The 25,431-nt window shown below is 42.3% G+C and overlaps 2 protein-coding genes across 2 annotated transcripts; both read right to left on the reverse strand.

The window, feature by feature from the left end:
* On the reverse strand, positions 1-4,373 carry LOC125537506 (senescence-induced receptor-like serine/threonine-protein kinase). Its single transcript, XM_048700834.1, has 14 exons — positions 4,256-4,373; positions 3,596-4,142; positions 3,248-3,472; positions 2,591-2,868; positions 2,315-2,453; positions 2,141-2,212; positions 1,977-2,048; positions 1,812-1,892; positions 1,562-1,719; positions 1,231-1,448; positions 1,019-1,145; positions 868-936; positions 556-748; positions 1-464 (listed from the first exon to the last, which is right to left on the reverse strand). Exons 1-14 carry the CDS (start codon positions 4,371-4,373, stop codon positions 68-70), a joined length of 2,694 nt encoding a protein of 897 aa, XP_048556791.1. The 3' UTR covers positions 1-67.
* A 7,333-nt stretch (positions 4,374-11,706) lies between these two features.
* LOC125537515 (probable LRR receptor-like serine/threonine-protein kinase At1g05700) lies at positions 11,707-25,431 on the reverse strand. Its single transcript, XM_048700840.1, has 13 exons — positions 25,329-25,431; positions 24,688-25,249; positions 14,912-15,402; positions 14,664-14,802; positions 14,419-14,490; positions 14,252-14,323; positions 14,078-14,158; positions 13,818-13,978; positions 13,452-13,723; positions 13,081-13,207; positions 12,708-12,776; positions 12,439-12,631; positions 11,707-12,350 (listed from the first exon to the last, which is right to left on the reverse strand). The coding sequence occupies exons 1-13, from the start codon at positions 25,429-25,431 to the stop codon at positions 11,852-11,854; spliced, it is 2,841 nt and encodes a 946-aa protein (XP_048556797.1). The 3' UTR covers positions 11,707-11,851.

Raw genomic sequence — 25,431 nt, forward strand, 5'->3', positions numbered from 1 at the left:
ACCGATGACCATGGTTGGCACCCTCGGAAGTTAACGGTGATCATCTCAAATAAAGTGGTGTTGTGACTCACATAAGCAAACCACGGTCCCCGTTGTCGTCCTTCATGTAGAAGCCACTATTAGCATTATTATCGTTGGTGTGGTCTTCACGCTCTAGCTCAAGGCAATGTTGTAACTGGGCCACCACATCAGTCATCGTGGGACGCTGCCCCGGAGCATGCTCGGCGCACTTCAGCGCGAGATCCACGGCCTTCCACACACCGTTGATGTTGTAATCAGCTTGCATGCGTGTGTCCACCACTTCCTCGATGTTGCCTCCCGTAAGGCGTAGTCGTGCCCACTGAACAATATGAACGACCTCTTCAGATTGTTGGATGGCTGGGTGTCCTGTGATCACCTCCAGTAGCACAATGCCGAAGCTATACACATCGCTCTTTTCATTCAGTTGTAGAGCTGTTGCATACCTGAATACATATGTACAATATCCATGAGATGCATTTTCATTACACTTGTCATGCAGACAACAAAAATATGGTAATAAGCTAGGGTTTTTACTCAGGTGCTAGGTAGCCTCTTGTGCCAATCACCCGGACCGTGGATATATGGGTATCATTGTCATGATTGAAAGCCTTCATCAAGCCAAAGTCGGCAACTTTGGCCTCAAGATTTGCATTTAGTAGGATGTTCGATGTCTTCACATCACGATGCACAAAGGGAGGGCTGCATGCCTTGTGTAGATACTCGAGTCCTGAATGCACATCATAGTAACAAATAGCAACCGCCCATCAATTTCTTTTAAGTTCTTGCGAAACATAGATACTAGTAGCAGTAAGAAGACCCAACTTCCAAATTAGAATGACTATATACCTTGTGCGGATTCCAGTGCAATGTGGAGCCTTTGTCTCCATGTTAAGGATACATCCGTGCAGTTTTTCCCTACAAAAGTATGTCTGTCGTCAGTATTGTGGAATTCGGCATAGATATTTCTAGTGCTCTTCTTAAAGATGGACAAACACACCTCTAAGTTTATCTTCGAGGTTTCCTTCAGACATATGCTCATAGACAAGTGCCAAATACTTTTCCTCTTTACAGTAACCAATCAAGGAAACAAGATTCTTGTGATGAATCTTTGTTAGTGTTTGAGCCTGACCGAGGAGAAGATATGTAAATAGTTCCAAATATTATCTAAATATTTACCATTCTCTAATTATACTGGACCAGAGACATTACCTCTGTCATGAACTCTTCGATACCCTGATTGGAGGACTGAGACAACAACTTGACTGCCACGTGAGTACCATCATGCAAGAAGCCGTCATAAACAGTTCCAAACCCACCTTGGCCAAGCACTACCTTGAAGTTGTCTGTTATGACCTTCAGCTGTTTGTACGTGAACTGGCGGTTCTCCATTTGTTGGCGTCCATGTCCATGGCTTCCCCTTGCCAATCCTTGAAAATTCAAGAATGAAATTAGTATTACCTTGCACTCTTTAAAGTAAACTACTCCTTGCGGAGGTGCAGATATGTGATTATCAATGGGCATGGTTTATGCGGAGTGTCACCTTTCTTCTTTCTCACTCTGAACATCAGTAGTACTACAAGGGATCCTATCACAAGAACTACAAATATGGGAACACCAATATAGACGGCAAGCATATAGTTGTTCTTCTTTGTCTCGCAAGAACCATTGTCGCTACAAAGGTTTGGATTGTTTCCATATCTATAAATAAGACAAAATAAAAGAGATGGCAAATGTCAACGCAATGGTGAGAAAACCAGTTATCATTCGATTTATAAATACAATTGACTGACCTAACAGCTAGGGAGCCATCTTGAGTTCTCTTGAGTAGCCCGGCTGGAATTGATCCATTAAGCTGGTTGCCCGTCAAATCTCTAAGGGGACAAATAGCGTTGCGTCAAACAATAATGTGCATAAATATTAGTCATCGAAGAGATACTATAATTCAGAACTCTTACAGCACGACGAGAGAGGGTAGTTCTGAAAGGGCGTTAGGAATTGATCCTGTTAAGTTATTGTATGATAAATCCCTGAAATAAGTGACAAAACATACAAAATATTTGAACTGCTTCCCTTGTACTGTAATATTCACATGGAAAATGGATTTAAAAGGTCTACTTACAAATACTGGAGGTCTTTGATATCAGCAAAAAAAGAAGATATATCGCCACTCAAACCGCCATTTGACATATTTCTGTCAGAACACAAAATGTTTCAGTTGAAACAACACGATTGTCTTTTCTCATTCTTTTGGATAAATCTCTCATGCGTGATAGGAAATTAAATTTGAACTTACATGCTTGTGATTCTTGGACGCCCAGAGGTAGGATAGCTGCAGGTCAACCCGTTCCATGAAAAATTCTTCGGAGCACATGGGTCACCCATCCAATTCTTCTTCACCTGGTATTTTACCTTGATTTTGTTGATGGCAGAAACTTTTTTCCCCGCGGTAACACCGAAGACAAAGAAGCACAATTATCAGATCACGTAAGCATGTATATCTCTATCGTGAAAAGGCTACTAATCAATAGACAATGATCCCACGTCTGAATGTAAATTTCTGAATGTTTACCATCCTGACTGTCTGTTCCAACGTTGGCAGTCGAGATGACAGAAAAAAACTCGAAGGCATTGATCATCGGCGGTAGTGTGGAGTTCGCTGTGGCGATGACAGTGAAGCTGTACTGGCTGAAACCGTGGTGGGGTTCGTTGTTGTATAGGGCGGCAGCGATGAGGTATTTGGGCCTGTACGGGACCTTGGTCCTCTTGTCGTTGATAATGAGATCATACTCGCGAACATCATCACTGGCCAGGATCTCCAGCTCCGCGGCATACAAGATAGCAATGCACCTATAATATGTACTCATATGTTAATTAAACTGGTAAGACGAATATGCTAGTAATAACAGTTGACTGAGGTTTTCTTATGACCAAGTATGATGCAAAGCCTCGCATCATGTGAATATCAAGGACAAGGCGGATCCAATCGGACGGCTCACATCGCATCGACTTCTTTTTTTGTTGCCGGGATAATACTCATCGGGCAAGTTTACATTCGGTTTGATAAATCGACTTAGGTATAAGAAAAACTAAGGCGACATAGATTTAGGAGAATCACAGCATAAAAACATTTGGTTGCTTATTGATTAGGTCGTACTGAAGAATGTACTACTACTCTAGATGGTTGATCAAATTTGGGATCTCTACTGGTCAGGGTATAGAGTGGTACCCGGGCACTGGGTAGACGTGGTTCGGCTCGATGTCCCATGCCAACTGGATGGTCTTTGAATCGGAGTCTTTGCGCGATGTGATGGCAGTTTGCATCACGACTGACGGCGCGTGGAGGCTGAGATTGCCGATGTTGTCCTTTACCTTCTCCGCTGTTGAGATGTCGGACCACTCCTCTGGATAGCTAAACGGCAGCCAATTCCGGTCGTATGGATCGTCCGGGTAACTGGTCAGGTGGTCACAGGCACAACATGTTAAGACAAATGTACACGTTTTTTCAACTAAAACACTGTGCATGTGTCAGAATTTCACAGAAAAGCATTCAATGTACGCAGCACTGCAAAGTCACCTAATAGGTACTTTTCCCGTGTCGCCGAAGCTGTATCTGTCGATCAGGACTAGGCCCTGGGTCGCGTTCGCTGGCGGATACAGCGAGTTCTCGAGAGGCCTCAGCACCAGCGCCGAGATAAACGGCGTCCCGGAGCCGACATTCACCAGGCAAACCTGCACCGAGTCGTCCGGGATCACGGCGATCACCTCGGCGATCTCTGCCATGTCGACTTCAGTGACGTTCACGGTCTGCCAGAAGTTAACGCCGAGGTAGAGGTCGAAGACAGGGAGGCTGTCGAGTCCGTCGTAGTCGCCGTACCTGAACGTGGCACGGACCAGGTATTTGGACCCCGGAACGAGGGACGGCAGGGTGTAGCAGCTGCGGACCGTGTCGGGGAAGCTGCGGACGTTGCGGTGGGTTTGGGACATGCGCGTGGTCCAGTACTTGGCGGAGGTGTTGTGGTTGGAGCCGGCGTCTGTGAAGCCGGCGTCCGAAGTGTACGGTATCTGGATGACGTCCACGTAGCTGGTCTTCTCGTCCAGGCCACAGTCGATGCTTATGAAACCTGCATTGCTCCATGCCGATGGATGTGGATTTATGGATTTGTCCAAGCAAATAATAACACATATATGGTGCAACACATCCTAGCTACGATGTTCATAATAATCATAAACTCACCTTCGACGCTAGGGGCGCGCTGGCCGCGAACTTGAAGCATGCCGGCTGCGGCTGCAAGGCCGAGCAGGAGCGTCAACCATGGCCGGGCAGAGAGTTCCTCCAGGCTTGATCGCCCCATTGCACTTCACGCGTACAGGCCGCAAGCACCAAACCACTAGCAACTAGGACAAAATATACGTCCTACTAAGCACTCAATATATACCCATTTCACAACGGGCAAAGAGCTGGCTTGCGGTTGACCTTGTGAGGAGTTAGTTTCTCAACGGTCGCGCGGTACCAATAGTACGGCGGTAGTCCGTTAGTCGTGCGTCCACAACTCTTCACTTTAGTTTTCATTTAAGTTTGGCATGACAGCTTGGTTAGACGGTCGTTTTTGGTTAATAACTATATTTTGCTATCGTGGAGACAACGAGGAGTGGCCTATTGTTAAATTGTGATCCAAATTCTAGTACCGTATTGGACTAGACGTAGTATATACGGTGTGGGTCTTTTGCGTTGGTACCGACGCGTACGAGTACAACTCGTTTACTTGTCCTACAAGGACTCCTATGTGTTGCCCTCACATATACCCCATGTAGTCGCACCTCAGACGGCATGTCGTCTCGTGCTTGTAATACTCCTCCTTATAGTGATTGCGCTTTCGTGCGTCCGTGGTTTTCTCCCGCAAGGGTTTCCACGTAAAAATCCATGTCTCTTTGTCTTGTTTATTTCTCGTTATTATCTAACAAGTGGTATACAGAGATGAGGTTACAGATACGAGATTTGAGATGGCTTGCACGCGCCGCAGCCGCCACGTGACCAGGCGATCCGGCTTCGGATCGATTTCCGCTGCAGCGCTGTACAAAGCCGAGACCGACAGGAGCTTAAAAGGATTCGCTGGCGATCCGTCCGACCACAAGTTCCGTCGAGTTGCCGCTGCTGAGCCGCCGCTTATCCTCGCGAATATACGCAGCGTCACACGCGTGCCTGATCTGCTACTACTCCACGCGGAAGCAACAGCTGTGCGTACAGGCTTCCGACGAGACGCTGCTGCTGCATCTACACGTGAAGGCTCAGGTTCCAGGGATATTTTACTAGTAGATCAGCCACCTACTAGTATTCATTACGTGAAGCTACTGTTTTGGTCTCCAATTGCTACGGCCACTTCAAAAGCTACCAGGTGCTATTTGTTTTAGTTCTTTGTCTGCATATTAATTCAATCAAGAATTTTTCTACGGGCTTGTACTACTTTGTGTACACAGATTTATCTATTCATGGCTTCCATGAAATATGATCTTCCGCTGCTGGATTGTGACACAAGGTTTACCCTATGGCAAGTCAAGATGCGAGCGTTGTTGGCACATGCCGACTATGATGTAGCACTGGATAGTTTTGGGAAGAACCGAATTGAGGACTGGACTGCTGAGGAGAAAAGAATTGATTGTAAGGCTTTGTCACAAATTCAACTCCATTTGCATAATAATATTTTGCAGGAAGTTTTGAGCGAGAAAACTGCCGCCGCTCTATGGTTAAAGCTGAAAGGGATTTGCATGACTAAAGATCTCACCAGCAAGATGCATCTGAAGCAAAAATTATTCCTGCACAGGTTACCCGAGGGAGGTAATGTTTTGAATCATATTTCAGAATTTAAAGAGATCATATTTGATCTAGCTGCACTGGAGGTTAAGTATGAAGAGGAAGATACTTCTTTAATGTTACTTTGTTCACTGCCAAATTCTTATACCAATTTTAGAGACACCATATTATACAGTCGTGATACTCTCACGCTTAATGAAGTTTATGAAGCTTTGAACTCTAAGAAGAAGATGAAATTAATGGTGCCACATGATGGTTCAAGTTCATCCCAAGCAGAGGGATTATCTATTCGTGGCAGGACAAAAGAGAAGAACTACAATAATGGAAACAGAGGCAAAAGTAAAAACGGCTACAGGGGCCGGTCACAATCCAGAGACAAGAAATATTGCAGATATTACAAGAGAGACGGGCATGACATCTCAGAGTGTTTCAAGTGTTGCAGAATAAAGAAAAGAGGAAAGGTAACAAACAAGGTGAAAATTCTGCTAACGTTGCTCGTGATGATAGTTCCGATGATGCTCTTGTCGTTATTGCTGGATGTGCTGAGACCAATGATGAGTGGGTACTTGACACTGCATGCACTTTTCATATGTGCCCACATAGAGATTGGTTTATTACTTTTGATTCCACTACTTCTGCTGGTTCCGTTTTGGGTTTTGATAATTCACCATGCAAGATTGAAGGCATAGGTTCTATTCGAATCAAGATGTTTGATGGCATAATCAGAACTTTGACAGATGTTCGGTATATTCCGAAGATGAAGAGAAATCTTATTTCTATGAGTGCCCTCGATGCAAAGGGATATAAGTATTCAGGTGGAGATAGTGTTTTCAAGGTCACCAAAGGCTCCCTTGTTGTGATGAAAGGTGATTTAAGTTCGACCAATGGTCTTTATTACCTTCAAGGTTCTACCGTTTCAGGTAACGCTACTCTAGTTATTTCAAAGAATTCTGATTGTGATGCTGCTAACCTTTGGCATATGCGTCTTGGACATATGAGTGAACTTGGTTTGGCAGAGTTAAATAAGAGAGGTCTTCTTGATGGATATGAACCTGGTAAACTGAAATTTTGTGAGCATTGTATCTTCGGCAAACACAAGAGGGTGAAGTTCAACACTTCGACTCATACAACCGAAGGTATTCTTGATTATGTGCATTCTGATTTATGGGGACCATCTCGCAGAAAGTCACTAGGTGGTGCTAGTTACATGCTGACTATTATTGATGATTATTTGAGAAAAGTTTGGCCTTATTTCTTGAAGCATAAATATGAAGCATTCTCAGCATTTAAGGAGTGGAAGATTATGATTGAAAGGCAGACTGAAAAGGCGGTGAAAATACTTCGCACTGATAATGGTATGGAATTCTGTTCTAAGCAATTTAAGAATTATTGCAAGTCTCAAGGCATTGTCAGACACTACACCGTTCCTTATACTCCTCAACAAAACGGTGTTGCTGAGCGTATGAACATGACCATTATTTCCAAAGCTCGTTGCATGTTGTCCAATGCAGGTTTGCATAGGCGTTTTTGGGCTGAGGCCGCTTCCACTGCTTGTTATCTCATTAACCGTTCACCATCTATTGCTCTTAATAAGAAAACTCCAATTGAGGTATGGTCTGGTTCACCTGCTGATTATTCACAGTTGAGAATTTTTGGTTGCACTGCTTATGCTCATGTTGATAATGGAAAATTGGAGCCTAGGGCTGTTAAGTGCATCTTTCTTGGTTATAAGTCTGGTGTTAAAGGTTTTAAATTGTGAAATCCTGAAACCCAGAAGGTTGTTATTAGCAGAAATGTTATCTTTAATGAATCTTCTATGTTACATGATGTTTCATCTACTAATGTTCCCGTTGAGAGTGAACAACAGCCTATTGTTCAGGAGCCTACTGATCAGGTGGAGCATGTTATTGATAAAGGTGATACATCTGGTAATGAAATTGTTGATGCACATGATGAACCCATCGTTAATGATGATAATGTCACTCCCACTCCAAATAAGCCTATTGTTTCACCCAGTTGGAATCTCACACGTGACAGAGTCAGGCGGGGTATTAATAAACCAGACAGGTTAATTGAAGAGTGCAATATTGTTTCTTTTGCTTTATCTGTTGCAGAAGAAATTGAAGGTAATTCTGAGCCTTCTTCATATTCCGAGGCTATTATTTCTGGTGATAGTAATAAGTGGATGACCGCTATGCATGATGAGATGGAATCACTTGAAAAGAATGGCACTTGGGATTTAGTAAAATTGCCTAGAGAGAAGAAACCTATTCGTTGCAAGTGGGTTTTCAAGAGGAAAGAAGGTGTTTCTCCTAATGATGAGACAAGATATAAAGCAAGGTTAGTTGCTAAAGGTTACAGTCAGATTCCAGGTATTGACTATAACGAAGTCTTTTCTCCTGTTGTGAAGCATAGCTCTATTCGCACTTTACTCAGTATTGTTGCCAAGCATGATCTTGAGCTTAAACAATTGGATGTTAAAACTGCATTTTTACATGGAGAATTAGAAGAGGATATTTATATGGAACAACCTGAAGGTTTTGTTATTCCTGGAAAAGAAAAGCTTGTCTGTAAGTTAAAGAAATCTCTTTATGGATTGAAGCAATCTCCAAGACAGTGGTACAAGAGATTTGACACCTTTATGCTCTCTCAAGGTTTCAAAAGGTCTAATTATGATAGCTGTGTTTATTTGAAAATTATCAAAGGTTCAACTATTTATTTGCTTCTTTATGTTGATGATATTCTTATTGCTGCAAAGAGTATGTCAGATATTAATGAACTAAAGAAGCAATTGAGTAATGAATTTGAGATGAAGGATTTGGGTGCAGCAAAGAAAATACTTGGCATGGAAATATCCAGAGATAGACTATCTGGAAAAGTATATCTAAGTCAGAAGGGATATATTGATAAAGTTCTTCGTCGTTTTAATATGCATAATGCCAAGCCAGTAAGCACTCCGTTAGCTGCACACTTCAAATTATCATCAGCTTTATGTCCTAAGTCAGATGCAGATATTGAGTACATGTCTAGAGTTCCCTATTCGAGTGCAGTTGGTCACTTATGTATGCCATGGTTTGTTCTCGTCCGGATTTATCATATGCATTGAGTGTTGTCAGTAGATACATGGCTAATCCTGGAAAAGAGCATTGGAGAGCAGTTCAGTGGATTTTCAGATACCTGCGAGGTACTTCTAATGCTTATTTACAATTTGGGAAAACTGGAGATGGACTTGTTGGTTTTGTTGATTCTGATTTTGCTGGTGATTTGGATAAGAGAAGATCACTCACAGGTTATGTTTTTACCATTGGTGGTTGTGCTGTGAGTTGGAGAGCAACTTTGCAGTCTATTGTGGTTTGTTCCACTACTGATGCCGAGTATATGGCTATTTCTGAGGCATGCAAAGAAGCTATCTGGTTGAGAGGTTTGTACACTGAGCTTTGTGGAGACTCATCTTGCCCTACCGTATTTAGTGACAGTCAAAGTGCTATATATCTTACAAAGAATCCAATGTATCATGAGAGAACAAAGCACATTGATGTCAGATATCACTATATTCGAGATGTTGTTGCTGAAGGTGATTTGAAGGTATGCAAGATAAGTACTTATGATAATCCTGCTGATATGATGACAAAGCCAGTTCCGACCAATAAGTTTGAGCTTTGCTCAGGCTTAATTGGTATTTCTCACTAGTCCTATGGACTTTAACACACAAGGTGTTTAACCTGATTTGGATGGAGTTATTCACTTTCTTCGACTACTGGAGGGAATTTGGCTCAAGGTAGAGATTGTTAAATTGTGATCCAAATTCTAGTACCGTATTGGACTAGACGTAGTACATACGGTGTGGGCCTTTTGCGTTGGTACCGACGCGTACGAGTACAACTCGTTTACTTGTCCTACAAGGACTCCTATGTGTTGCCCCTCATATATACCCCATGTAGTCGCACCTCAGACGGCCTGTCGTCTCATGCTTGTAATACTCCTCCTCATAGTGATTGCGCCTTCGTGCGTCCGTAGTTTTCTCCCGCAAGGGTTTTCACGTAAAAATCCGCGTCTCTTTATCTCGTTTATTTCTCGTTATTATCTAACACCTACAAGAGCATAGAGTAAATCCACTAGACCGCTATCACCACCACGGAAACACACACGCCACATAGCTCACAAACGACGTCTTGTGAGTGCCTCATCAATCGTGCATCAAACATGCCATGCAAGGAGGCCACCATTGAAGCTTTAGACGGTTAAGGGGTCCGCTTAGGGCTCAAATGTGTGATACATTAAGTACTCACATTTGCGCTAGCCAGTCCATCCACAAAGTGCAAAGCCAAAATGGCCTGTTTAGCACATTGCACACCGTTGTTCCGGTTTGCCCCGTGCGTTTTCTGTTGTCTGTGCAATGTGAGTCAGACATCGTGCACGTTTCAATTTGCTCATGTACCTGCGCCTAGGCATTATATAAGCCCGGCTCATCTTATGACCTAACCTTATCTGGTTGAGACACGGGCGGCGTGCTCTCTCTTTCACATACACGCACGCACGCACACACGCACACACGCGCGCGCGCATACTTCTAACAAGATGGCACGGCGCAATACGGGAGGACCAACACCTCCTCCTCAAGTAGATCTGGTATTTAGGACGAGGAAAAGGCTACGTAATCACTCATCGCTCGTGGGAGGGGCGAGGACGAAGGAGGGCTAGTTACCATCATGGAGGAGAGGAGCTAGAGGTTGCACGAGGCCTCGTCAATGGAAGAGAAGAAGAAAATGTACCGTGTGGTGCCAGCGCGTAAGGAGAGGGGGAGGATGTCAGGCAACTAGGCGTCGGCACACACATGAGGAGAGGAGGGGAATCTCGGGCGCTATAATGGCAACAGGGGGAGGGGGAGGATGAGGCCGTTTCTCGGCGAGGGATAAGCTCCCGTCCCAATCCATGTGCAGCGTATAGTCTTAGATTAAGTGTCGTCACAGATGGAGACCCCGTGTCGTCGTGATAGGAGCGAAGGAGCCACCGACTGATATGCTCTATAAGTTTTTCATTATATTTTGCATTGAAACCCCCTAATCACCGCGGATTCTAGTGGTATTGTTTTGGGTCATACATGATCCATTGTTCCGTACCAATGTGATGATGTACCTTCAAGCTAGAGGTTGATCTATTCCTGTATGAAAGCTATTTTCTTTTCTACTATGCCCCTTCTAATGACCCAGTGCCACCGCACAACAAGGATGGCCGCCTTATGGAGTTCGAAGGACCAAAGATCTCAAGACGGTTTTGACAAGGGCAACAAACTGTCAAAATCAATCACACACAGTCGCCGAATGAAGGCATCTGATGATATGTTACTGGATATATTAGTAGGTAGAATATTAGGCCATTGGTCGGCTTGGAGCATCCCGGAAAATAACGCTAGAGGGAGCTCACCAAATGCCTTGAGACAACGAGGGAGATGACTAGGTAAACAAGAAGTTGTGGCGGCACGATGAGACAGGAAGGCAAAGATGATAACAAGCCAATGAGCCAGGGTCAAGGATTTAGTTATCGGGTAAACATATCGGTTGCCACGCGGTTACGATGGTTCCCAGCCTCCCATGGTAAATGTTTTTATTGAGCAAAAGATATTGTTTTTCTAACACTTGGATTAAATTTTAAAAGTTGGTCTCTCCGCAGCAAGGATCATTGGATATATTCCCCCCTACCGGTGCAACCCCCCCCCCCCCCCCCCCCCCCCCATGTAAAAAATGGTTATTCTATAATGAAAACGTTAATCAAGGTTACAAGTTAGAACAACAAGTAGGGAAGTAAAACCGAAGGCATGTGCAACTTGCTGCAGATAAACCGTCGAGGTACGGTAGGCGGGAAGCTAAATATCACAATTCTTTCAACTTATAAGAAATTATGGTAGTTGGGTGGAGGTGACAAAATTTAAACTAGAAAAACTTAATCTAATAACATTATCATGCTCATATAGATTCCTCATAACAAGTCAAATATAATTATATGGCTCATGGTAGACACCTCTCATCGCACGGCAGGTCCGGTGTCCATTGTTGGGACCCTGCCAAAATTATGCTCTTTCTCAAGTGCAGCTCTCTGACTTGAGTTTGTAGACTTGTTTGTAGAGTAAGCATCATCTGTCCAGTTTATGTCATCGCTATTGGTGCCGTTGTAGATGCCGCTGTCAGACCCACCGTCAGCCAATTCCTCCTCTAGATTGAGGCACTCTTGAAGTTGAGCAACGACATCGGTCATGGTGGGCCGTTCTGCCAATGCCTCAGTGGTGCACTTCAGCGCAATAACAGCGGCTTTCCACATACTATTTATGTCATGATCACCATGGATCCGCACATCCACCACACCCTCGATGTTTCCCTGTGCTAGCCGTTGTTGCACCCACTCGATGATGCTGATGGTATGTGGGGTGCGCAAGATGGGTGGCTTCCCAGTGACAAGCACAAGCAACACGATGCCAAAGCTGTACACGTCACTCTTGCTCGTGGCCCGCCATGTTGTCTGGTAGCTGCACAAACATTTCAAGTTTACCTAATACATACGCAGATCATGGCATGCTACACAAAGACTTCAAATCAGAGGGAGAGAGAACATACTCTGGATCCACATATCCTGGTGTACCAACGATTCTGTTTGTGGAAACATGTGTGTCATCATTGTGATGAAAAGCCTTGGACAGGCCGAAATCAGCAATCTTAGCCTCTAATTTGGCATTCAGCAGGATGTTTGTGGCCTTAACATCCCTGTGAACCAAAGGTGGATTGCATCCCTTGTGTAGGTACTCCAGCCCTGCACACCAGCAGTCAAGATTGAAAAACATAAACATTTATCAACAAAGGTGAAAACTCTGCTTTCAAGCACATACCTTGAGCGGATTCAACTGCAATTCGGAGTCTCTGTCTCCAGGGTAAGCATACCGCATTGTTGCCTTTTCCTGCGAATGATCCGACATTGTGAATGTCAGACTACTTATTCAGTTCACCATATAGATTAGTAATAGTTAAATATTGTTGGTTTGAAAAGAGCAAGTTAAAATGCACCGATCACCTTGCAATGATAGAATACATTTTTTTTAAAACTGATTTTTTTCATTACCTGAAGTCTCTACATCAACCTAATATACATACATACATACATACATACATACATACATACATACATACATACATACATACATACATACATACATACATACATACATACATACATACATACATACCAGCAAGCAACTTGTGTACCTGAAATGTGCTCTTCTAGGGTCCCCTCTGACATGAACTCGTACACAAGTGCCATGTGCTCCCCATCCTTGCAGTATCCAATCATGGAGACAAGATTCTTGTGATGTATGAGGGTTAAAATTTGAACCTACACAAGTGACCCGAAAAATACTTCACAAATTTATTTTCACAATTTCCTGATACTAATGCATGCCTAGAAACTTACTGTATTAATAATTTTAAAGGAACAATGGTAAAATATTTTCTTTATAATTTGAAATTTTACTAGTGTTCGTGTTCCGACAGCATGATTATGGCGAAGTTTCAAGACTTGTAAAATATAGCGAAGCAAGAAATACAGAGAAACGGGAGTGCAGTTATGTAAATTCTACCTCCGTGAGGAATTCCTTGTCGCCTTGATTGGAGGACTTTGACCGAATCTTCACCGCTACTTGTGTACCATCCTCTAGTGAGCCTTCGTAGACATTACCAAACCCTCCCTTGCCAAGCACTCGTCGGAAGTTGTTGGTTATTCTCTCAAGTTCGATGTAGGTGAATTGACGAGTCTCCAATCCAAGTGGACTGTTCCCATAGCCATCCTTTTCTGTCCTATGCCCATCGTTTTTCATTTCTTTATGTGACTTGACGGAGTTGTTCATAGATTCTTCACATGCGGCAAAATGTAATGACAAACATTAGGACTATTCAAGGATGGGGAGGCATATCAGATAGTTGATGCGCTGATGCTAAATTCTCACCTGGATTTCTTTGTCTTAGAAAGAAAAAGAGCGCTACTGCCACTAATACCAGCACCACAATGACAGCTATAAGGACAACACCGTAGATGGCCAACTTGTTCTTCGTTTTAGTAGGCTGGCATGAATTGCCGTCAGTGCAAATGTCTGGGTTGTTGCCATGTCTACCAGAAAAGGAATTGGAGATTATTAATGACAAATAGTAATTAATTACTCGAGTTACATAGAATTGGAATTGGAATTGGTAGGGTGGGAGGGGGTACCTTAGATTCAGGCTGCCATCTTGAGTCCTTTTGAGGAGCTCAGGTGAGATTGATCCATTGAGGTGGTTGCCTGACAAATCTCTATAAATACAAATTACTAGTACTGTATACATGACTCAAATATTTAACATGAGGTCGCAAAAAATAGACTAAAAGATAAGTCGGCCTACTTACAAAATTGTCAATGATGTCAATTGCGAAAGGGCGCCTGGTATTGAGCCTGTCAAGTTATTGTTTGACAAATCCCTGCAACATAAAAAAACAAGATCTGTTCTCTAATCTTTTTTGGTACAAGCAGCAAGTAAAATGTCACCAAAATAGATCCAAAACCATTCACGTACAAGTACTGGACGGCCTTGAAATTCGTGAAAGAAGAGGATATATCACCATTGAGGCCACTAGAGGAAAGATTTCTGCAAAGTGCAAATATCAAGTGTATCAGATCCACTAGACTTGGTAGTTATGTAACCTGATATATATATCTCCATTAATTTTGCACTTCATGCTTTATTAACAGACCAGACAAAGCATTCTCTTCAAAAACGGACCATTGTTCCATATAGATATATGAGTAATCAATTCTTACATGCTTATTATCCTTGGAGAGTTGTCACTGGTGTAGCTGCATGTCAGCCTTTCCCAGACCATAGTCTTTGGAACACATGGGTCACCCATCCAATTCTTCTGCACCTCATAATTCGCTTTGATCGCCATGATGGCAGATACTGCAGTTAATTGTTAATCACAACATGTTTTGATTAGCATGCGTGCTCGACCTGTGTGCCTAAAGAATTAATCATAAGCTACATGTCAGTTATTTGCATAGGAACGTACCATCCTGGGAGTCAGTGGCAATGTTGGTGGCGGAGATGACGGAGAAAAACTCGACGGCACTGATTACAGGTGGTAGCGTCGAGTTGGCGGTGGCGTACATGGAGATGTTGTACTTGTTGTCTCGGTAACGTGCATTTCCATTGGACACGAAGCCCGTGCCAAGGTAGTGTGGGCTAACAGGTTCGGGTAACTGCATGTCGTTAATGCTGATGTAGAACTGGCGCTCGGCGTTGCTAGGAAGCAATTGCAGCTCGGAGAAATGCATGATGATGAGATATCCTAGGGACTGGTTCTGGGGCTGAGGGTTGGGGCTCCAAATGATCTCGAGGTTCATGGCGGCATTTAGCGGCGTGACTGCCGTCTGCATCACCATCGATGGTACCTCGAAGACATCGCCATCACTCTGCACCGTCTCCGTAGTTGATATGCTGCTCCACATTTTTGCATCACTCTTAGGGAGCCATACACGGTCGTGTGGATCTACAGGGTACCTGATCAATCAATCATGTTTGTGGTTTGTATTAACAAACCCCCCACAAAGCAGTTCGCATTAAACAATTAACATCGTTGGCCTTTGATTTAGGAATGTTACAAGTAAACTAAAGCTTTAGATAGTGGTAGAAAAATCTATGATTTTCTCTAGTGCAATGCATATAGTTAAACTACTACTTTGAATTAAATATGGGAAAAGTATAACTTTTTTGTCCCTCAACTATTACAAAAATATAGACATGCTCCCTAACTTCCAAAATCAAAAAAACTTAGTCCCTCAACTTCTCAAACCAGATTAGTTTAGTCCCGTATACCACTTCGGGGGGTTTTCATCTGAGGTGGACATGGTTTTGACCAAACTGACACATCACCGGGGTTTAACCACCACAACCCATGCCATTTTTCTAGAAACACAACCCATGTTATTTTAGTGTCCCCAATTCCTCCCCAGACGCGGCAAAGCTCGGTGAGATATATGTGGTGGAACGCTTGAGTGGCCGAAGTGAGATATATGTGGTTTCAATTTTCATGAATAACCAACTAAAAATGTGTTTATGAGATTATTCGTACTATAACAACTATGTATTTGTGACCAAACTATTTGTCTATGTATTCACATCTGACCAATTTTTTGTTTACTTCAACATATAAATTATGTATAGCTTATATGTAGGATGGGCGATACAGGTCCACCTATTCATTGGAACTGTTAGCATGGTGGGGTGAATAAAATTGTAATGTTGGAACAACTAGAATTGCATACTAACCTGCTATTTGTCTTTTAGGATAGTTCAGTGACCTACCTCGTCGTAAACTATGCACCCAAATTGTCTTGTTGTACAGATTAGTTGTATTCTATAGATTTTATTTTTGTAAAAAAATTATTACTCTTTAGTTACAAAAATCCAAAAGTTCATCTGAAGTTGTAGTACTAATTATATGTATCAGTTCCATGAGTAACCTAAATAATTTCTTCTTAAAATTCGTATATGCTATTGTATAGTTTCAAACTATCATCATTTTTATCCATTTTAGCATTTTTCATGGCTTGCTACCTATTCAAGAACAATTTCTTTATATACTGGATAAATGATGCATATCCATATCATTTTGTGTGTGCACTCATAACGTAAGTATGGAAAAAATATATTGCTAATAGTTGTCAAAATAGAGTAACTTGTACTTTCTCTCAAATGTAGGCCTGCAAACTGATATGTCGTAATGTATGCAATAAAAAATCCAAATTGCTCATTTGTATTATCCATATTAAATTATTTTGGTACGGAAATCTAACATGTTTCTGCAAGCTTCACAACTTTCACTACTAAATGTAATAGTTTTTAATTTTCCTATAGAAACATTTATGCGTCAAACTGTTATTTTAGCATATGATGTCTTGCCCTCAGTGTTTATCCTCGTACCTGTCTTCGGAGCAGTCAACAGTTAAACTATGGTATTTATTTCTTTCTATATTGATAATAAGTTAACTAACAAATGAGTTCACAGACGGCTAGGGTTTCTCGACCTCTCATCGGCGCCGCCGCCAGTCTGCCTCATCTCATGTTGCCTTAGGTCCATGGAGGCGTGGAGGACCTCGGCCCTTGCCGGTGGGAGGGTTCCTACTTCATGTTTACATGTTTTTTCAAGGCCGATAAGGGTTTGTGTCCTGTTCAAAAAGGTGTGGCAGCGGTGGCTCCCTGAAGATGGCGTAGGCTACTCCCTGCATTGCCCTCGTCCTTGTGGTGCGTCTACTACCGTTGGAGGGCGTGTGGAGGTGTGTCTCCGACGGATCATGTGGTATTCGGTCAGTATTGGTCTACGATGGATCTCCGAGGATCCATTTTTCTTTCGTGTTCGTTCATATGTCTACAAGTTTGATCTTTTCTATCTACGCTTCTCTTCATCATTGACGGTTGTTGTTCTGGTGCGCTGATCCTATGGAGCGTTAGCACGATTACTTCTCAACTATCTAGTACAACAAGTTTTGTCCAGTTCCGATGAGGGAGCGCGATGATGGCGCCACGCCTTTGGCTCGCTCAAGTGGTTGTAGTCGTCGCTAGGTTGTCTACGAATCTGGCTGTGGTTTTTATTATTTCTGGTGTTCATTATACTGCCATGACAAATGATGAGTATATAGTAAATTTTTCTGTAAAAACATATCATTTTATTAATATAGGTGATACCTAAAAATATGGGATATATCATTTTCAACATTAACATCTACCTACTAAATATTTATCTATCAAGATTTTGCATTATATTCGTCCACTATTTGTTAAAGAACTATAAATACATTAGTATGTGTATCCATTTTTGTGTCCTTACTTCCACAATTTACAAAGTATGGAGGTCAAACAATACCAGCAATGCAGCATGTTGGTGGCTCGTTCTAGTTGAGGTAGCAATCTCGATATGATTTTTATTATGTTTGAAGTGTTTTGTAGTTCTAGTAAACTTTTATAATAGATCTAGGTGTTTTTTGCAAAAAAAAGAACAACACGATATCTTTGTTTGCGCCCCATAATAAACATTGCAAATGCATTGCTAATTTTTTTTGGTATTTCTACTATATGCATTGCAAATTATCGCGCATGCCACAACAATCCCCACATTGTCTTAACATGCACATTACAAAATCTGAACTGTATTCCTTTAATAAATAATGCTTCAGATCTACATTTTAGTTAAGCTTCAATGCTTACAATAATAGTAATTCCTCTTGGGATTTCCCTTGAAAAAAATATGTGTGCCAAATAACCACTTTAACATCTCTTGCATTATTGACGGATATTTAATGTCTCGGACATATTGCCTCGATTTTAGTAGATAAATACTGAAGTATTTATCCTCAAGTTATTCTGCATTGTGTTTCCACAATGCTTGTGAGAAAACTATATATGCGCTTCTGCCTATATGGCGATTTATTTAGTCTTTACTTAAACTTAAAAAACAAAAATTAAGTATGTTGGATCAACAACACAATATTCTTCATTAGTCCAGAATAAAGATCGCAGAAGTGCTAAATTTTTCGTATTGCTACTCAATGGATTGAACATTAACTTGCAATTTCTCTCGAATGACATTCCACCAAGATAAAAAGATCTTCTGCACACTAGAATTTGGTAATATCTTGTGTTTGACACCAACTATGTCAACAGGTTATGGATAACCGTGCCCCTAATCTCAAATTCAGTTGCTTCCCACCGGTTCAACTTCCAAGACAAATTCATGTTTTTTTGTGTGTGGGAAGACTAACTCGTATTGGACACGTATACTTTATTGTATTAACAAAGACAAATAGTTGCATGCATTTATTTACAAGTGCAACATATATTTTTTACATAGTCATAAATTGATGTATTACTTAGCAAACATGTTTATCACAATAACTTAAAAAAATAGGCGGCTTGGTCATCCTATATAATTCATTCATGTTAATACAAAATATATATTAGAAGGGTGTACTAGTAGGCACGAAGAAGGTATCATGGGATGTACTAATTCTTTCATGTTAATATTGGAAGAATGTAATAGTAGGCACCAAGAAGAGATCATGGGCTCGAAAAGTGCAAACTGTGGACGTGTCCATCGAAGAACATAAATAATGTAGTTCTACATCACAAAAAAATCAATAAATTGTGTACATACACAAATAGATATATAACACGTTTAGGGAAGTTTTCATAACAATATACTTTCATACGTGCCGGTGACCAAAAAACAATATGTAAACAAACATGGGCCATTCTCTTTTGTTGTTGTGCCGGGTCTTTTTTTGTGCAGCTTGCAAATCATAATATTATTAAACGAAATTTTACAGATCCCTAGTGAATATATATATAAGTTTTCACCAAAAAATGATTTATTTAAACTTGGAAATATCATTATTTAATCATTTGAAATAAAGCCCTCCGATGCACCCGTCCACCAAAACTTCGCTCTCTCGTGGGCATATCTAGCTAGTATAAGTGAAAGACTAAAAAAGGAGGTAGTATAAGTGAAAGGCCAATTAGTCAATAAGTATCAAACTCTAGAGGCATATTCTTAAAAATTATTCATGCTCAACAGAAATAAGTACTCTGTATCGGATGCAAGGCGACATAGTTGGAACTGGTTAATGTGTTGTTGATGGATATTACTTTGTGGCAGCCGCTAGCTGCCTTTGTAGGCTATCCATTTTTCTTTTATGGTGCAGGCTGTTCTTACTCAGACTATCGGAGCATAACCAATCAGCTCCCTAGTTGTATTTAGGAGGTCATTTGATTAAGCATAAGGTTTGATTGAAGAGGGATATGACGGACGTGATGGACAGATGAATTAGATTGGTTATTTTTTTTAGGGGAAATTAGATTGGTTAGTATAAGGTATGTGCACGGGAGGAGAAGGAACTAGACGGTTCTAGTGGGCACTTGCTAGGTATGGCTCCCGAGTGGACAATATAGTTCAGATTTCACTATTAGTTGATGTGCAACTTTCTCTTTGCTAATGGATGTGTGGATTTCACTATTTGCTAACTCGGCCAGTTGTCTAACGGTGGATGTGCAACTTCGAATGTTGTTCTATCCAACTGCCTAACAGTGATGTGTAAATTTCTCCCATACCCCTGTGAATGTGTAGTTTTTCCTTGCTAGCACCCCGGCGAAACAACGCTTACTAGAGAGATGTGCAAAGTTTTTGCATATGGAAGCGTGTAAGGCCGGCCGCTCATTTGAGCGATCGAGTGCGCATCCATGATTAGATAATTACGCAACGAAATATGTGCTATTACTTGCAAGCATGGAAGGTGCAACGGACGTGTTTGGCTTGGACAATGTTGCATACGTGTGCAAATTGATTATGTTCATGTGCAACTTTTTTTTGTTAACATCATACATTCGTGTGCGACTTTTCTTTGTTGCATGGATCTGCATGTGCGAATGGATCGATGAGATTGCAAATATTTGCGTATAATATACATGTTATGAAGGTATCAGCTCATGTGCGGGTCCACATATGGTTATGAACTTCTAAGAGCATCTACAGTCAGGTGTCTCAAACCCATCTCAAACGCTCGGTCAGACGGTCCAGTCATTTACCTCTCACGAAAATTTGACTCATAAGGACGCCTCAAACGCCCGGACTAATCGGCACCCCTCATATCCAACACAAATATGTGGCAGATATGAGGCGCCCGGGGGCGTCCGACATGTCGAACCCGGCCCTTGCTGGCCCACCCTACCCTAAATATATTCCTCATCCACTCGCCGGACCAAACCCTACCCACTTCACTCAACTCCCCTCCGCTACCCAAGCTCCCGTCCGACGATCTTCGGCCGTCTCCAGCACGGCGGGCAGCGAATCCGAGACCTTCACCTCCAGATTGGTCGACACAGAGCTCATCCCACACAGCCCCGAGGAGGAGATGGCCGTCCAGTTTGCGCTCCACCGCTCTCGAGAGGATGCCCGTGCGAGGCGGCGCTCGGACTCCTTCCGCCGGGAAACCATTGCGTCCACCGAAATAGCCCATGGATCCAGCACTAGGTGTGGCATCGCTGGCTCGCCGGACGTGGTGGCAGGCGCCCTACCCTTCCGTTGGCGCGCCGAGGCCATCGACACACCATGGGCATCGTCGAACGAAAACATGGTGTAGCATGCCCACCGTGTGAGGCAGCATGCGCGGGAGATGGTGGTGGACGTCGGCGAGGCAGTCGCATTCTCTAGCACCCCGTATGGTGTGGCAATCCGGGCACCACAACCGCGTCGTGGTGGATGTTGCCGGCTCATCCCAAGATGGATCCATCATCGATCTAATGTCCACCGACACTGTTCGGGTTCTGGGCTCCGACAAGGAAGAGCAAGGCATGAGAGACGGCGGCATGTTAAGTCCGATGAGCCGGCTCGTGTCCCATGCCCTACTATACCTTTCCAACACGACCGCACGAACATTCTGGGGACCGCAGTCAGCAGCCAGACATGGGCATGGCGGAGCCGGATGAGCTCCACTTAAAGATCAGTTTACGTTCCATCTAATAATATAGATCTGATGTGTGTGTTTGTAGAAACAAATATTAGAGGCGTGAGCAGTCACTGTCCGCGGACACGCCCGGGCGCGTCCGCGGACATTTGAGGGGTTGGATTAGCCCGGTCCGGCTGTAGATGCTCTAACGGTAGTTGTTTAAAGCTCTTCCAAATTAATGGTCACATGATTCTAACAAATGTGAGATTTTCTAGCTATTTTTTTTCCGGCCAACCCATTATTTACTTTTAATAGACAAATAGGAGTAGAATCTAAGGGCTGTTATTAAAGCTCTCCTAAATTAAAGGGTTGATGTTTCTAATTAATGTGGGATTTTCTAAACTAAATTCTTTATTTTTCTTTTGGTTAACTCATCATTTATTTTCAATATATAATATATTAGGAAAATAGCACTCTTTCGTTCATTTTCTTTATGTATTCGCCACAACTGTTTATTAGAAATATGCCCTAGAGGTACTCATAGAGATTATTCTATTATCGTGAATCCATGATTTTTTTTGTTCCAAATATTTCATGAAAAATAACATTTGTATTGATTGGTAATAATGTGATTTATTTATGAAATTCTATGCTTGAATGATTATTATTAAGTATTCTCTAGTATGGAATTGATGTGAGGACACATATGAATATTAGACGAGCACATGTATTGGTTCATTACCATGTTTCGCAGGTCATGGACAAGGAGATGTCGAATCAATAATGTGAACACACGCTAGAGAACATGGGGTTGGACAGACCCAAGATGAGACATGCATAGTGGGAATGTTTTGCAGTTGCCCCTTACAATGTGTAGGATATGTCCTTAGACCTGAGATTACTGCATGTACTTTGGATGTGTAGTGACCTACTTAGGGTTACCGAACGCTACTCTATAATTGTGGTGTTATAAAGCATGTATTGAGGCGTGGTGGATCAAGATAAAATTACCCCTCTATAATGACAGAGATATCATTGTGCATTTCGAGTGATCGGACCCAGAAATGCATGACCATGTTACTCAATATTAAAGAGTTGACCTAATAAAGGATTCCAAGTCATGTGATCGAGAAAAGAGAGGTCAAGATTGAGCTTGACAATTATCATGAGGCAAATGGAGTGGCATGTGGGTAACATTGTGAATGTTCAACTGATATGATATTTATGTGATTTTTTGGAATTGGCATGTCATGTACCAACTGGTGACCAAGTTGGAGTACTTGGATCATGTCCAAACGTGCATGAACATAAAGGGTTGCGCACTTAAGGGGTTGGAGCCTAATTCAGAGTAGGATCTGAATGAGAGTAGGCGCAGAGTCCCAATGAGCCTCTAACTTTGAAACCCATTACAGAGACGTCTATATAAAGAGAAGGGTACAAACATTTTTTGATTTAGCCAATTCACAGTTGCTGAAACCTAGGCACCACTTCCGCCACGCCGAAAGTCGCCCGTTCGGATATAGCAATCTGGGCGAGTGATATTACTCCCTAGATTTGTGGATACTTTTAAGGCATCGCACATGGGATACTTGGAAAAACTGCACAAGGGTTGAACTGGTTGCTCATGTTGGCTACATGATATGTGGTGTGCAGGGTACATGACATTTTTGCATGCCATTTAATGTTGGCAACTCTTCTAATGAATGTGTATATTGTGTGCCTGTAAAATATTCTAGCAATTTTTCTTATTGCAGGGCTACTGTAGAAAAAATCCTACTGTGTACACAATTCACTAAAATAAAGTCTGTGTAATGAGCCCACCAACACACATGTTCATGCCTTTCGAAGCGTGTGCGTTGGACACCTCGTGAAACACGTTTTCTTACTACCACGAATCGGGTCGATGGGCCCCAAATCGCATGTACACATATTCTAAACTCGAATGATATAAAACTGACATCAAATTTATTGGTTTTCCATGTGAACTCCCTATGAGCCGTCGGATCCCGTGCACAAATTCCTATTTTTATGACTCCAAATGCACCCTCTGAGCTAACTGCATCATGCCGACAATAATTGGTTCACTTAGGATGGCAGTTTGAGCAAACAAATTTGGGGCGGCAATTTATGTTTGTAGAGCATGACAATTCTCACGTTTTTTTGTTCATGTAGGGTCGTAATTTCCTTTGGGCCGCATGCTAAACCCTGAGCTGGAAATTTATTCATTTCTTTTTTTTGGCTGGCAAATTTCTTCATGCTACAATTATGGCAAATCTCCAAAAATGCATGGAAATCACTCTTTTGCAGCATGGCGATTTCTGTCAATCTTTACACAACATGACAAAATTATACTATAGAACACACAATTTTTTACAAACAATTTTATAAGCTTTCATATGGTAATTCTTGAGCGTTTGCTGAGTGTTAGTTTAGTGAGCAGAAATGTTCGTTCGATCCTCCCTACCCGGGGAAACGATCATTCGCTCAAGTTAGCTTTCTAATGCAACATGAGATGTATATTGGGGCCATATTCTAAGTCAGGTCAGAAAACCTAGCAGGATATTTTTGTAACATATGATGAGGGATTGAGATTTTCATAATTAGTCGAGTATGTTTTCATTAATTAATCTATCTATATCTATACCTCTATCTTTATCGAAAATATCTATACCTCTATATCTGTATCTATAGTAATGTTATTCATCACCTAGGGCGCATAATACGTTATTTTGCACCTGCAGTAAGCTTATGACCGTTTCATAAAAAATAAGTTTGATATACAAATAGTTATGTTCATATTGATTGAATACTTAAAAGTTGGCATAAGAAAACCAAAATATAAGTCATAATATGTTATTTTCTTATGTTCTCGTTTTACTTCTGACTTCAGACAAAATTTAGGGGATGTAAAAATACAGTGCAGTGATGCGCGATCCTTTATTTCTATATCTATACCAATATAAAAAGAGTGAGTTGTAGAGAGATCCAACAAATCTCCCCCATCCAACCGCATATATCCTATGGTCTACGTCTATCTAATGTTTAGCGTCCTCCACTAATTAATATCATAGGCCGGAGGTCAACCTCCTTTTCAAAAAAAAAAACTAATTAATATCATACCTAGTATCAAAGTCAGGATGATCAAAGTAATTATATCCTAGTACCTAACGTTAATATGAAATTTATATCTTGCCTAATATATTTTTCAAGTATATCTTGTCTACTAAATTACTGTGCAGTACTGTTAATATCTTACTTATTATTAACATGAATTGTATGTACACAGTTAATAGTATAGTTCTCTAACAGGAAAAGGACAGAGTAAAACAACTGAAAATCTTTTCCGCACCTGACGATGCTGGTATCCGGGGGCGCGAGGTTCAGCCTGTGTTCCAGAACGAGACCCTTCGTCAAATTTGCCTGCGGGTAGAACTTCTTCTTCAGCGGCCTCAACTCCAGGTCCGAGATGAAGGGCGTCCCGGCGCCGGTGTTCAACAAGCACACATGAACAAACTCGTCCGGCACAAACACGACGGCCTCGGCGGTCACCTCAAGATCTGGCTCTGAGATGTTTACGGTCTGCCAATAGTTGACACCGACGTGCAGATCAAAAATGGGTAGACTGCCGAGGCCGTCGTAGTCGCCGTACATGAACGAGGCACGGAGGAGGTACTTGCCCCCGGGCACGAGGGACCGGAGAGTGTAGCAGTTCCGCACGCCGTCGGGGAAGCTGCGCACGCTGTGGTAGCGTCTCGAGAGGTGCGTCGGCCTGACCATGTACTGGGCGGAGATGTTGTGGGTGGAGCCAACGTTGCCGATGAAATCGGTGTCGCTGGTGTACAACAGCTTGGTGGTGTCGTCCACGTAGCTCCTCGTCTTCCCGGCGAGCCCGCAGTCAATGCTTATGAAACCTGCCATTGACAGTACGTGGACGAACTCCCGTGAGCTAATTACATTGTGGAAAATCCTTACTAGGGATTTTGAGCTTACCGTTGACGTCCGGCTGGGCACGAGCTTGGAGTGCGCCGCCCGTGGCAGCGACGGCGAGGCAGAGAAGAAGCAGCCATGGACTTGCCGCCGTTGATTGCTCCAT

Source organism: Triticum urartu, chromosome 1 (genome assembly GCF_003073215.2).
Source record: "Triticum urartu cultivar G1812 chromosome 1, Tu2.1, whole genome shotgun sequence".
NCBI classification, from domain to species: Eukaryota; Viridiplantae; Streptophyta; class Magnoliopsida; order Poales; family Poaceae; genus Triticum; species Triticum urartu.